The sequence below is a fragment of the Hylobates moloch genome, unplaced genomic scaffold, assembly GCF_009828535.3.
Source record: "Hylobates moloch isolate HMO894 unplaced genomic scaffold, HMol_V3 SCAFFOLD_4, whole genome shotgun sequence".
NCBI lineage: Eukaryota > Metazoa > Chordata > Mammalia > Primates > Hylobatidae > Hylobates > Hylobates moloch.
In genome coordinates, this window is record NW_026652279.1 from 37387169 (window position 1) to 37400753 (window position 13585).

Here is a 13585-nt window from a genome sequence, read left to right on the forward strand (position 1 = left end):
TCCAGGCTGGACAGCAGAGCGAGACTCTGTCTCCAAAAAACAAAACAAAACAAAAGAAAAATGTGCCATATAACTAAGAGGAATTGCAGTTCCTGAGACTGAGTCTCCCTTTCCAATACCACATGGCAAGAAGGCCAGTCTATAAAGTCACTTAGGCAAGAAACATGCAATTCACAGGTCCAGTTTTTGTTTCGTGTTTTGGTAGGGTTCTGTGGAGCAGTTGAGAGCTGAATTTCATTTTTCCTTCTATAAATCTGGGCTCTCCTAAGCCTGATCACCTAGGTCAGGGACTTGAGCTCGGTCTGCCTCCTAGAATGGTTAATGGACACCAGGGCTCAGAGCCTGTTACCTGCTGTACATCCTGCTGGAAGACGCAGAGCTGCAGCCGCTGGTGGAGCCGCACCTTGCGGTGCTGCCAGATGCTCTCCAGCCGTCGCTGGTGATGTAACACCTCATGCACCACGTCCAGCACCTGGTGCACTGCCTTGGAGTAGTTGGCTGTGGCCGTGAGGGATTCGGAGTTCCCAGGGCTCAGGGGCCGCTGCAGCACATCTAGTAGTGCTTTGCCATCCTGGCTGACCTGCAGGAAAGAGAGAAGTTTAAGTTAAGGGAAAAAGGTAATAGGCAGGGCACATAGAGAAGCAGGAAGTGTCTACCTGAGGGTCCCTGACTAGGCCTTCTGAGAATCTCAGGCATTCCACATCCAGACACCTAGCCAGCCAGACCTGCCATGGGGCCCCTCCTCCAGCCTGAGGGAGGGCAGAGCAGCTGGAATCCCCCGATGGGGGAGTTGCTGGAGTGCTGGCCAGTTATCTGTGAGACTCTCTCCCCTCCTGAATTTCAGCTCTGTGAGAGCAGAGACATTACCTACTTGCTGCTCTCCCCCTAATGCCCAAAACAGTACCTGGCACACAGTAGGCACTTGGTAAATTTTTGCTTGTTTGTTTTTGAGACAAAGTCTTGCTCTTGTCCCCAGGCTGGAGTGTAATCAATGGTGCGATCTCCGCTCACTGCAACCTCTGCTTCCCGGGTTCAAGCGATCCTCCTGCCTCAGCCTCCTGAATAGCTGGGATTACAGGTGCCTGCCACCACGCCTGGCTAATTTCTGTGTTTTTAGTAGAGACGGAGTTTCACCATGTTGGCCAGGCTGGTCTCGAACTCCTAACCTCAGATGATCCGCCTGCCTCAGCCTCCCAAAGTGCTTGGATTACAGGCGTGAGCCACCGTGCCCTGGCTTGGTAAATATTTTAACTGACTCACACCAGGTCAGACAGCATAACTTCATTTCAGAAATGAAGTCAATGTAAGTTCCCACCATAATCCTCTCCTCCTCTTTCTTTCCCAAATTCCTCTATCTGGCTCTAAAATTCTAGATGTGTGACAAGAGGCAAGTTATTTAACCTCCTTGGTCCTCAGTTTCCTTGTCTGTAAAGGAGGGATAATTATGTACATATTTCATAAAGTCATGGTGAGGATTATATAAGTTAACACACATACAGTATTTAGAATAGAGCCTGACAAGTGATACTGGCTACCAATTTTATCTTCATCATCATCACCATTGATATGGTTTGTCTGTGTCCCCATTTAAATCTCATCTTGAACTGTAGTTCCCATAATCACCACGTGTTGTGGGAGGGACCTGGTGGGAGGTAAATGAATCATGCAGGTGGGTTTTTCCTGTGCTGTTCTCATGTTAGTGAATAAATCTCATGAGATCTGATGGTTTTATAAAAGGGCAGTTCCCCTGCACTCACTCTCTTGACTGCCACCATGTAAGACATGCCTTTGCTCCTCCTTCCCTTTCTGCCATGATTGTGAGGCCTCCATGGCCATGTGAAACTGTGAGTGCATCAAACTTCTTTTTTTTTTCTTTTTTTATAAATTACCCAGTCTCAGGTATGTCTTTATTAGCGGCATGAGAACAGACTAACACAACCATCATCATCATCATCTCTCTCCCATCCTCTTTATTTCCTTGTCATTTTCTTTCTTTTGACTTTATCCTTTTAAAATACTTTGCTCTCGCTCTATACGAGCCCCTTCTTTCTCCTGAAAAGCAGTGCAATCCTCATTTTTCTAGAACATGCAGAGAAAGGCTGGGACACTTAGACAGTGGACACACCATCCACATGCCTGGGTTCCCCAACACTTGCCCACAGTCTGAGAAAAGTGGGATGACACTCTCTGCCATTCTTCTCATTGGAGTTCTGGCACAATCACAGGCATCAATAATTCTGGAAAATGACATCATACTATCAACACCTGTGGCCCTCCTGTGCTTGACAAAGTACCCAACAGAACAGGCAGCTTTCCAATTTAAAACAGGGATGACTGGGAATTGGTAGAAATTTTGAGTCCCCAAATTTGGTTACCAACTAAATCAAAGTTGCCTTGGAGTCTTCCCCAAAAGAAGGCTTTTGGAGATGAAAATGGTCTTTTATCTCAACAGCAAGGTAGGGAATGAGGTGTGCTTCCATCTCCACACCTCTGATGATGAAGCTGTTTGCCGGGTTTGCATCCTCCCCTCACCCCTCCTTTGGTCCCTCATAATAGCTTGGATGGGTGTCCAGGAATACAGAAGCAGCTGTTACTCCTGCCCATGGGGCCACAGAAATGCTTTCAGGGCAGAGTGGTTAGGAGGGATGCTGGGGTAGAGTGCAGCAGAGGCCAGGAGAGGAAATCACCACCACCCACCCAATCCTGCCATCCCCATCTCCTATAATTGACTGCCAGGGGAGTGGGGTGGGGGAAGTAGCTTATAAATAATGCAGAAGTGATGCCCACCAGAGACATAAGTAAGACAAATATCCTATAGTGAAACCCAAGAGAGCTCTCTTCCTGGAATTCTGAGCAAATGCTGTCTTTTGGCACCATGCTATGTTCAGGGTAGGGCAGTTAGAGATGGAGGCCCAAGTCCTAGAAATCCACCCTGCATGAGCTCTAATCCTCTGCCTCAGTCTCTACATCTGTAGGAAGCATGGACAGCTCACTGGCCTCCGAAGTGGGCTTGGAGGGAAGGTTTAATCCTCACAACGCTAAGGCCTGATAATTAATTGAGGGAAATATTGTGTCTATATGTATAATTACACCCACACCTCACATATGTGGAAGTATAATATTAATCTCATTTGTACTCTCTATATTTGTATTTTGCAAGGAGTAAATTTAAAGATTCTTCACCCATGGGCAGAGGCACAGTTCTGTTATAAGACAGAAAGCTTTGAGCCATATGGATCAGAGCTGATGAGATCAGATTTGGCTTGTAAGTCCTTCATTATGCCTTCTACAATGACAGAATACATTACCATTTTTTTAATATTCATTACTGTCAGACACTGGGACAAGTGCATTACATACATTACCTTCGTTTTATTTTTTTAAATTTTTTGTTGGGTACAATGATTGATTGATTTATTTAAATAGTTTGGGGGAACAGGTGGTGTTTGGTTAGTTCCTACTTAAAAGTGAGAATATGCCATACTCGGTTTTCCATTCCTGAGTTACCTTACTTAGAATAATGGTCTCCAACTCCATCCAGATTGCTGTGAATGCCATTATTTTGTTCCTTTTTATGGCTGAGTAGTATTCCATGGTGTATTTATATTACATTTTCTTTATCCCTTCATTGGTTGATAGACATTTAGGCTGGTTCCATATTTTTGCAATTGTGAATTGTCATGCATTACCTTTACAACCTCAACACTGTCCTATGAGGCAAGTGTTACCACTTTGATTTCATAGATGAAACAAGGCTCAAAGTGGTTAAGTAACTTGCCTGAGGTCACACAGCTAGTAAATAGGAGAGCCAGGATTCAAACTCAGTTTGACTGTGGCAAAAACCCTTACTCTTACCCAGAAGCCATTAGTTCTTAGACTTCAATGTGCATCAAACTCACCTAGGGTAACAGTTATTAAAATGTAGTTTCCAGGTCTCACTTCTTGACATTCTGATTCAGTCTGGGGTGGGACCCAGGAATCTGTATCAGGTGAGTCTGATGCAGGTGGTCCAGGAACCCATTTTAATACTCCTCTAACTAATCCTGCCCAGAGGAAACACATGGGTTGGATGTGAATTCACTTCTTCTCCTCATCCAGCTTCCTTAATCAGCCTGTCTCTCTCCATCCCTCAGTCCCCTTCCTCAGAATTCATGCCAGTTAGCAAACATACTAACTTGTGTGTATCTACACAGATATACCTGTGTAGCTGTTTCCTTTTACTTTGAGAGGACTGTCAAGAGGTTTTTTCCCTTTCTTAACTTTACAGTAACCCCCTGCCTTTGATTTTTCAATGGAAGAGTCTTTGTCCTTCACATTCATGGAAGCTTCTTACTCCTGCAAACACTTATCTCCACCCTGTGTGTTTTCCTCTGGATCTTCTAGTAAGAAAATTAATCTATTTTTGATGAGCTGCTTCATAAAAAAGGTGGCAGGGCCAGTGTGTACATCTCCATTCACCAACCAGAAAGCAAACTCCAGAGAAGCACAGTTTCATTTTCTTATATTCCTCCCCCAAGAGGAGAAAGTCCAGTCTTCACACACAGGATGAGGCAGGTGTATGGGGTGTGTGTGTATGTGTGTGAGAGAGAGAGAGAGAGAGAGAGAATGAATGTGAGTGCGCCAAGGTGGTGCCTAATAATGGCCCCAATTTTTTCTGCTTCCTGGCTGGAGACACCATAGTTCATAGATCAAGGTTTCTAAAGACGTCACCAAAAAAAGAAAAACAGCCTCTCTTCTTCTTAGTCCCACCCAGGCTATTTCACAGTGCACAGGCCAGTGCCCTCGTCACCCACCCATATGCACACATGCCCAAGAACCATGGTTGCCCTGCTCCATTCTCACCTCTGTGTAGGCTTGGGTCACCTGCTCATACAAGGTCTGGTGGTGGTGGATTGCCAGCTCTAGGTCCTGCATCTCGGACGGCAGACCACCTTCGCTGCACATCTTGCACCAGGCGTCCACTCCTGATAGGAACTGGAAGGAGATGCAGGGTGGGTCAGTGGGGGAGCACTGGGGGTGGTGAGTTGGGTGGATTATGGAGAGAGGGTCAGATATCTTGGGAAGAAACATCGGGACTTCTGAAAGCCTTCAGAGACCACTGTAGAGGGTAGAGTTTTTTAATTCTACAAACACTAACTCCTAGTAAGAAATCAGACCCAGGCACCCATTTAGGAAGCATAGTCTCCACAAAATTGACTATTATGAAACGGTAGGGGGCAGGTGAATCATCAGATGTTCAATAGGTTATAGCTACACACTAACTGTAACGTCCAGGTATGGAAACAGCTCACCACACTCCACGGATACATTAGAGCTTCTTGCCCCATGTGCACTCACAGGCATATGTGAGGGGCTGTGTGTAATGTAAGGAGACGTTCCACGCCTGTGCTTTACAGTGTGTACATCCAGTTGTGAAGACAAGCAAAAAACACCTCACACAGACCACCAGGAACCCCAGGAAACTTGCAGAGACCATCCCATATGGGATGGAGACTGCCTTCAACAGGTCTCCCACTGTTGGGTCAGTCCCCTGAAGGGTGGAAACGAGAGAGGCAGTCTAGAGGGACAGGCTATGCTACACCTACTGCATCCCGGGTTGTGATATATAGACACAGATCTTGACAGACATCAAATTATTTAAAAATTAAAATTAACAACTGTGGAAGACTATGGGTCTTCACGCACAAAGGGTAAGCTAACTGAAACCACTCAGATTCGTTGGGTGGAAAAATGCACCTTTAAAATGCAAATAATTCACCCAACAGTCTGGAATGGTTCTGTCTGTGATTCCTCTCGCCTGGATGCACAGCTCCATTTAAATTAATTGCCTAAATACCTTTTTATCCCATTGTCAAGAACAGCCCATATGAGGACAATAAAGAGCTGCCTAAATAAATGCATAGAAAAAATAGCTTTGAGTCATTTTTTCCCCAGTTAAAAAGAAGCATGGTTTATGAGTGTCCCTGAAGGACTAGTAATACCTGCGGAAATTGCATTAAAAATAGATACAAATAAAATTGCTTCTGATCCAAACCAGTCCGGTCAGGAAACATGAAATAAACGTGCACTTCTCCAGTTTTCTCGGTTCTGGTACTGCAACCGTTTGCGTTCTAATTTTGTTGTCACTGTCAGCTTTCAGTCCCTGGCCTGTTGATTGTTGTGGTTGACTTTTCATTCTGTACATTTTGTAACACATTAGACCATTTCTTAGCAATTCTGGAAGAGTGCCAGGTGCCATCCAGCATCAGATCATATAATATGTACATGCTGAAATCTCAGAAGCTTCTTTGCTCCACCAATAACTACTTTACAAATGACCCTGGAAGCAACTTGACATTCTTGTGCCAATCATGGGGGGAACACTCCTTCAAGGCTCTTGGGATTTCTCTGCAATATTCTAACAGGTGGCCTGTAGCATATCCCACAAAATGATCACCTCAAGGAGATAATGCCAGAGAGACAAAGAGAGAAGCAGTTGGGTCTTCCTTACCAATCTGGGCAAACCTTGAATAAAGTATGTAAGTGATAAGGTTGAAGAGAGAACAGGAGATTGGACATCAATATTCTCATGGCCCTAAGAATGAACCAGTCACTATCAGTCACCACCACCAACAACCTTAACAACAGCGACAAAAAGATATGGCCAAATCCCTCTCAAAGTATAGGGTTGTGCTTGACACAAGTATTATTTCAGTCTTTGGGAAGGTCTTAGGTGGAATTAGACACAAATGGAGGAAATAAAAAGATACCAGGACAGCATGTGGTGCAAACACCCATAGCAGTAATGTCCACTGTTTAGTAAGCACACGAGGCACCTTACATATTCCATCTCTCATGTTGTATCTTTAGCACAGCCCTGTGCCATTTATGATTAGCTCCACATTATGGAAGAGGAAACAAGCTCAGAATGGTGACGTGACTTGCCTAAGGGTGAATGAATGGTGGAGCTGGGATCAGAATCCATGTGTCTTGCCTCAAAGTCTAGACTCTTAATTATGCCATGTTGCTTTCCACGCTAGAGAGGGTAACAGAGGGAGAAATTTAAGGTGTGACCAGGTGTCTGACTCTCCTTGGCCTATCTTACCCAAATGTGATGCAAAGAACGAAATGCGAGGTTAAGACCACAGGCCTAGTGTTAAATACACCTGAGGTGATAGCCTATCTACTCATAAATTGTGTAATTTTAGCAGTGGTGTGTTAGAAAATGTTTAACAACCAGCATATATATGTATGTGTGTATATGACTATATATTACATATACACAGGTAAGTGCATTTACAAATGTATAACACACAATTTACAGAGAACAATAGCATATACAATACTCTGTATTGTATATTTAATGTAGCCAGTTGATTCTCACAGGATGCTTTTGACCTATGGTTGCACCTGACAAACATGTATAGTTCTGACACACATGCTGGTTGATATTTTCACTATGTTAAGGAGTGAGACAAAGGTGAAAAGCACCTGAATACTATGCCAGAACATCACTTGTTCATCAAGGATGTCAGCAACTTCTTTGCTGAACCAAATAACAGTTTTTGAATATTGGAAGAATATTTCCTTGATTTTTGTGTGTTACTCACAACGTAACAGCTATACACAGGACACATTTTTAAGTTTAGTCTGCATTTCCAAACACTTTCTCCCTCATTTTCTTAAGACTCTAGGCAACAATAAAGCAATAAATCAATCCCTGGTTTGTAGCATCTGATGATTTCTATAATATGAAACTCCTACCATGGTGTATGTTAAGCTACCAATGTAACATCACCAACATGGAGTTGGGAAGAGGTGATCCATACATAGCACACAATTGTATGGTATTTCCACCACAGAAAAAAATAAATACATAAAAATGATTTCAAGAACATAGGTAATAACAATATGTTGTAAAATCATCAGGAAGGGATGAGTTTTGAGTATTTATTAACTTTGCTTTTAACATAACATATTTAATTATAAACCTACATAATTAAGCAATAGCTAGAATGTGACAACCAGTTCTCAAAATTCCTGAAAATTTAACAACTGTCTCTCTATGAGCTGGTTCAAGACAGGCTCCAACACATCATGGGATCTTAGGCAGGCCAATCACTTAATCTCTCCGAGCTTCAGTGTTCCTCTTCGTAAAATGGGTTAGCAATGTCACTGGCCAATGCCTGGCCACTTAGTAAGTACGAGTAATTATTATCTTGACCCATTATATTATTATTATATTCCCATTATCCATAGCAAATGCTTCATGTAAAATTAGTTTCCCCTGCTCTCAGCACCTCAATGATCACTTTACATTCACCCCTTTGATCTGTGTTCAGAGAATGCACACTAAGCAGACAGTTCACACATGCACACATGCACATGCAACCACTACCAAGCAAAATGTAAAAAGACTCTGGGTCCCCTCTTGTTTGTATGACAAGCAAAGTCACCAAGAGTTACCAATGTTTCTTTGTGCACACAGGGGCCATGAAAGTGGTAGAACATAGGTTATTGTTGCAATGACTCGGCAGGGTCTTCAGTGTTTCAGAAAGACAGGTGGAGCTCTCTATAGTGTGCATGCTCCCATCCAGCCCTCCCCTGCCCATGCCCAACCCTTCCCACCAGCAGCAGCTGCTGCGGGTTTCTGGGCCTTACCTGCTCAGCCTTCTGGTGGAACACAGCAGACATGGCGAGGATGGTGCTGCGTTCATCCAGGGCAGCAGCGAAGCTTTTCCACTCCTGGTCCAGCTGGGTGGAGATCTGCTTGATTTGTTGTGAGGCATAATGGCCGGCCTCGGATAGGCGGGAAGCCACGGACATGATGCGGTTGATGTTGACATAGGCATTCTGGAAAGCAAAGGAGAGTGCTCAGTGGGGCAGGCTCAAAAGACATCCACTGAGCACTTTTGTGGGGTAGATATTTGGGGAAGGGAGCTGCCCAAAACAAAAGTCAGAGAGAGGCTGGTACAGTACATACTAGTGTATTTGTTTTCCGCCCAAGAAATCTTTTTCTACAATTCAATTTCAGTAGATAGCAGGGACCTTTCATTGTGGGGAACCAGCATAGATTTTGTACCAACTATTAATGCACTTTAATGCAGTCACTTTACATGGACTACTTTATGTAAACCTCACAACTATCTTATGAGGTCATTCCCGGGGATGGCACATAACTCTCAAGAGTGCCCTTTGGAAGTGATGGCTCAGACGAGGGCACGAGCTAAAGGAGGCAGATACACCTCTCTTGCTCAGGGGAGAGCTGTACCCAGGACACTATTGCCATCTACATACAACGAACAGGGCAGAAGTACTCATCAAAGAGGGCAAAGGAGACACAGTAATTCTACATCTTCCTATCACCTAGCAAAGATGTCCCCACCTGCCTCCTACCTCCTTCAGCCCTGCCAAAAGAGCTGAGGCAGTGGTCATCAAACAGGGTTTAAATAAAGACAGCATTTGAAGCCACACACTTTTCCATGTTAATAATAAGGTCTGTGAAGCCCTTTCTTATTCCTGCTTGATTTAGGAAGATTTCCCCACCTGACCCCAAAAGGCATCTGTGGGTACCCCAAAAGGCATCAAGGAGGAGCTCTCTTGGCCCATTGTCTCCTGTCATCTTGTGTTTTGTTTACTTGTTTTGTTTACATTCATTCCCATCTTTACTTGCTAATTAAAAATTCATGAACATGTATGCTGTTTCCTATTAGGTCACTGAAAAATGCTCCAGGAAGGAATAAGACAAAAGAAAAACCCCACAAACGTAAGACAGTAGTGATTATGGCTATTTTTAACTGCTATCTCCTATTAGTTGTCTGAGGTGTCAAAACAATCAGGTAAGGTTGTGGCATCCACAGGGAGCTTTTCCAAATCACACAATGTCTGCATGAAGGAGGACCAGGGAGGCAGGTTATTCACACACCTTCATTATTTGTTACAAATCTTTTCAAATGATTATACATATTCTGCAGTAACAGCATTTTCTCTAGGTTCTACTAGCTCAGACGTAGTTCACTAATACTGAGTAGGTTTAATGAAGGTTTTTTATTTTCCTCTCTCACTTCTCTCATGGTCCCCATTCGTCTTAGCTGTCCCTGACCTCTAAGCACTCCATCCCAAACCTGGGCCAGGTTGGTAGGGTCTCTCTTAATTTAAAATGTCTCTGTGGAAGTTTAAAAGGTTAAGTGAAGAACTTTCACACAAATCCATCCTGATGTCTAATGACCTCTATGTGTCATCTCTTTTTTTACTCTGGCCTGAGACCTTTCTAACATAGTGCATTTCCCTAAGAGAACTAGGATATTACTGATTCTTGTTATGGGAAATAACTATCCCTCAAAGATGTAGGAATCATTCTCAGCCTTGTTTTCTGAGTCAGGACACAAATTCTACTGAAAATTAAACTCTATTTCTAGAGCTGACGGAAAAACCACTCTGCACTTAGAAATAGAGAGGAAGAATGGGGAGGGGGAAAGCACACACTGATTTTGACAGTTTTATCTTCTATGGGAAGAATAGCATGGGAAGTCCCTCAAATCCCCTGCTCATGTCATTGTCTTACTTTGGGTTCTCCCCAAAGCAGACCTTGAGACAATTATTTGGGAGAGAGAGTTTACTTGGGCATGGTCCCAGGAAGCATAGTGAAAGGGAGGGGAAGTCAATGAGGAAAGGGAGGGAAATGAATAAAGGATGTGTTAAGTTCTATGAGCAACTGGGGTTCAATCCCTGTTGAGACCTTTTGAGAAAGTATAAAACATACCTCTGAGCTGTCCCACTGAGGGGTGAGGAATCTGGGTTACTGATGCACTAAGTTCCATTGATCTTTGGTTGAAGGTCCTTCCTGGGGTAAGTTCCTGGCATTTCTAGCCAAACCCACAAACAGACCAAGCACACTTCTGAGATCAGAGAGTGATCACTGCAGATAAATGCAGGAAGCTGTCAGACTGTATAAGAATCACCTGCAGATGACTCCCAGGGCAGGCTGAGGCCATATAGGTGAGACATTGACAGTGTCTGATAGAGCTGTCCTCCCAAACTGGATTCAAATCCTGGAATCCATGCCCCTGCCCCCTTACCCAGATCTATCTAGGTTTTTGGGTTTTCCTGTACTGGAGAAAGGCCTTGTATACTCTGGCCAGATAGAATGCAAGAAAAGCAGTAAGAGCAAGGCATTACCCCGTCCCCAGATATATCCTATAGTCACCCAGCCCTTTGTCATCACTACCTATTACATCCTCCTCCCTCCCATGGCACACAGGGAGGCATATTTCTGCTCACTTTTAGGAAGAACTTTCTAGCTATTAGAGGTGTCCAACTGTGGCTGCCTCTGTAGACTCTTAACACCTTGTCACTCATTCAAATATTTATGGAGAGTGGGCCAGCCTCTGTGTTGGGGGCTATAGGAGATCAAAGAGGAATAAGATAGGATTCCTGCCCATCCTCCCCCTGCCTACAGGGGCTCACAGCTGAGACTTAAGACAAGTCCTCAAATAACTGTAATTTAAGGCAAAATGAAGGAAGTGCTTCCACAGAGGTAGTAGCAACTCCCTGTGGGGATTCAGAGGGAAGCGATCTGAACCACCGGCAGGGCTGTTGGGAAGAGGCTCCCCGCATGAAAGAGGATGGGGAGGCTGGCAGTCCTCCACAGTCCCCTTCAACCTCTAAGCCTGTGATCATAGATTAAAACTAAAAGCAAATAAACAAAAAAAGACCACAGCTTACAGTTCACATTCTAGACTAGCACAGTAAATGCTTTTTTTGTTTCCTTATCAGCAGGTGGAGAAATGCCGTGCTAAAACTAATTATGCCTCACAAAAGAAGTAGAGGCAGTATCTCTCATAATAGAGGGATAAATATAATGTTGACTTATGAATTTGCTCATTGTTCTTCTCTATAGCCCCTTTTCAGAATATGAAACACTTCAGGCAAGTCACATTGCCCAAGTGCATCATCTTCTTCATTTTCTTTTGCCCCAGAACCTGAGAGAAATGGGCAGATAGATTCTAAACTGCAGTTGTCCCTGGGTACAAGGACAGCCACACAATAAATGAGAAGAGAGTAATGGCAAGGAAGGTCTCCAATGACTTAAAAGGAAAGAATGAGGTTAAAGAGCTGGATTAGGAGTCTGAATAAACAGGAGTGCTTACTCATTAAGCATAAATGACTTTTCATGGCCTTTGGTCAATCCATTTGTGTGGTTCTTCTGGGTGATTGTTTATGCCCCTATTAGGAACATTTGGGAGTTATGTTTGTCCTTGGGACATGGCCAAGAGGAATGGATATTTTGGCTCTTTACAGCCTTCCCATTTCCTACCAGCTGCCCCCTCCACTCTCTTCCATCTGCCTAGCTCTCCCATTCTTCCCTGCCAGCCTTCAATGCCTTTCCATCTGCAGAGCTGCCCATTAGTCAAGGGCATTAAAGTCACTGGGCCAGGAATCAAGAGCCATGAGTTTTGTTCCCAGTTCTGGCATTCACTTAAGATGTGACTTGACTTCTCTGTGCCTCAGTTTCCTCATCTGTGAGGGAGTTGACCTAATGATCAGACTTTCCATTTCTGAGTAAGTAATGTCAGTTCCAGGAGTCCAGGAGCATAGTGCTGCCTACTGCAGAGGTATATGTAGCCCAGGCCTGCTGTCCATGTCTCAGCACCTCGTGCCGGCTCTACTCACTGCCCAGTAGTGTGAGGACCAAGGCTGGAGCTGGACCCCTGAGTCCTTCAGCTTCTAGGTGACCAAGGGCCAGAGGCCCTTCTCCCCCTCTCCTCTTTAGCCCCTTCCCCTCAGCTGAGATGCTCAGACTAACCAGCTTCCCTGGCCAGAAGGTAATAACTTGACTAATAATTCTAGCTTGATATGTATCTTCTTAAATCCTTTCCTCAAAACTGATTTATTAAATTTAAACCCCCCTATACATGCAGTCTGTTGTTATTAAAGTATTATCATTATCCAAAGTATGGCACAGCCCAAGGTATAGACACAATCTACCCTGCAGAAGGCAATGCACCTGCAGCATGGTCCCTTGCATCATCTACCCCATCTTACCTCCCCCCAAAGCCTCTCCTCCCATCATTTTGGTCATAAACAGGAAAAATAACTAAATTCCAACAAAATCCCGATAACTCAAAAACCATGTATATTGACACCCTGCCCTCACTTTTGTTATCCACAAAATTCTTTTTTTCATTCCTGCAGTCATTAACTGGAGATCACAGGATGGAGAGCCCCTTCTTCTGAGACCTTGTCCCCTGCTGTGATTAACTGAAATCGATGGAGCAGAGTCATTGTCCTGAAAAAACTGCTTGGCAGAATCTTGATCAAAGTTTTCAGCCCTGCCAAAAGGGCTCCCACTTCTAACCTGATTCCTGGCTTATGCCTACTGGCTACAAAAACAAGATAATGACAGCTTTCCATTAAAAACCTTAGCTAAATTTTCTCTTTGTGATTTCTTATGTGGTATACTGAAAGAGATACTGGTTATTCTAGAAATAATCATTTGTTGCAAGTTATCATTTTGGTAACCTTAAGCTATGTGTCAGGGGCTGATTATAAGAGAATATCATTGCCAAGAGAAGATATTATTTGAATCCCATTCATTTCACTCCTA

At 43.8% G+C, this 13585-nt stretch overlaps 1 protein-coding gene across 19 annotated transcripts in view; it reads right to left on the reverse strand.

Moving 5' to 3' along the window:
- KALRN (kalirin RhoGEF kinase) overlaps positions 1–13585 on the reverse strand; it is a 695573-nt gene that overhangs the window by 396879 nt on the left and 285109 nt on the right. For all 19 annotated transcript variants that reach the window (XM_032149952.2, XM_032149957.2, XM_032149956.2 and 16 more), the window contains exons 7-9: positions 8641–8832; positions 4843–4974; positions 350–580 (exon numbers count right to left, since the gene is read on the reverse strand). In XM_032149952.2, coding sequence (XP_032005843.1) covers positions 350–580; positions 4843–4974; positions 8641–8832 — 555 coding nt within the window. The remainder of the gene's footprint in view (positions 1–349; positions 581–4842; positions 4975–8640; positions 8833–13585) is intronic.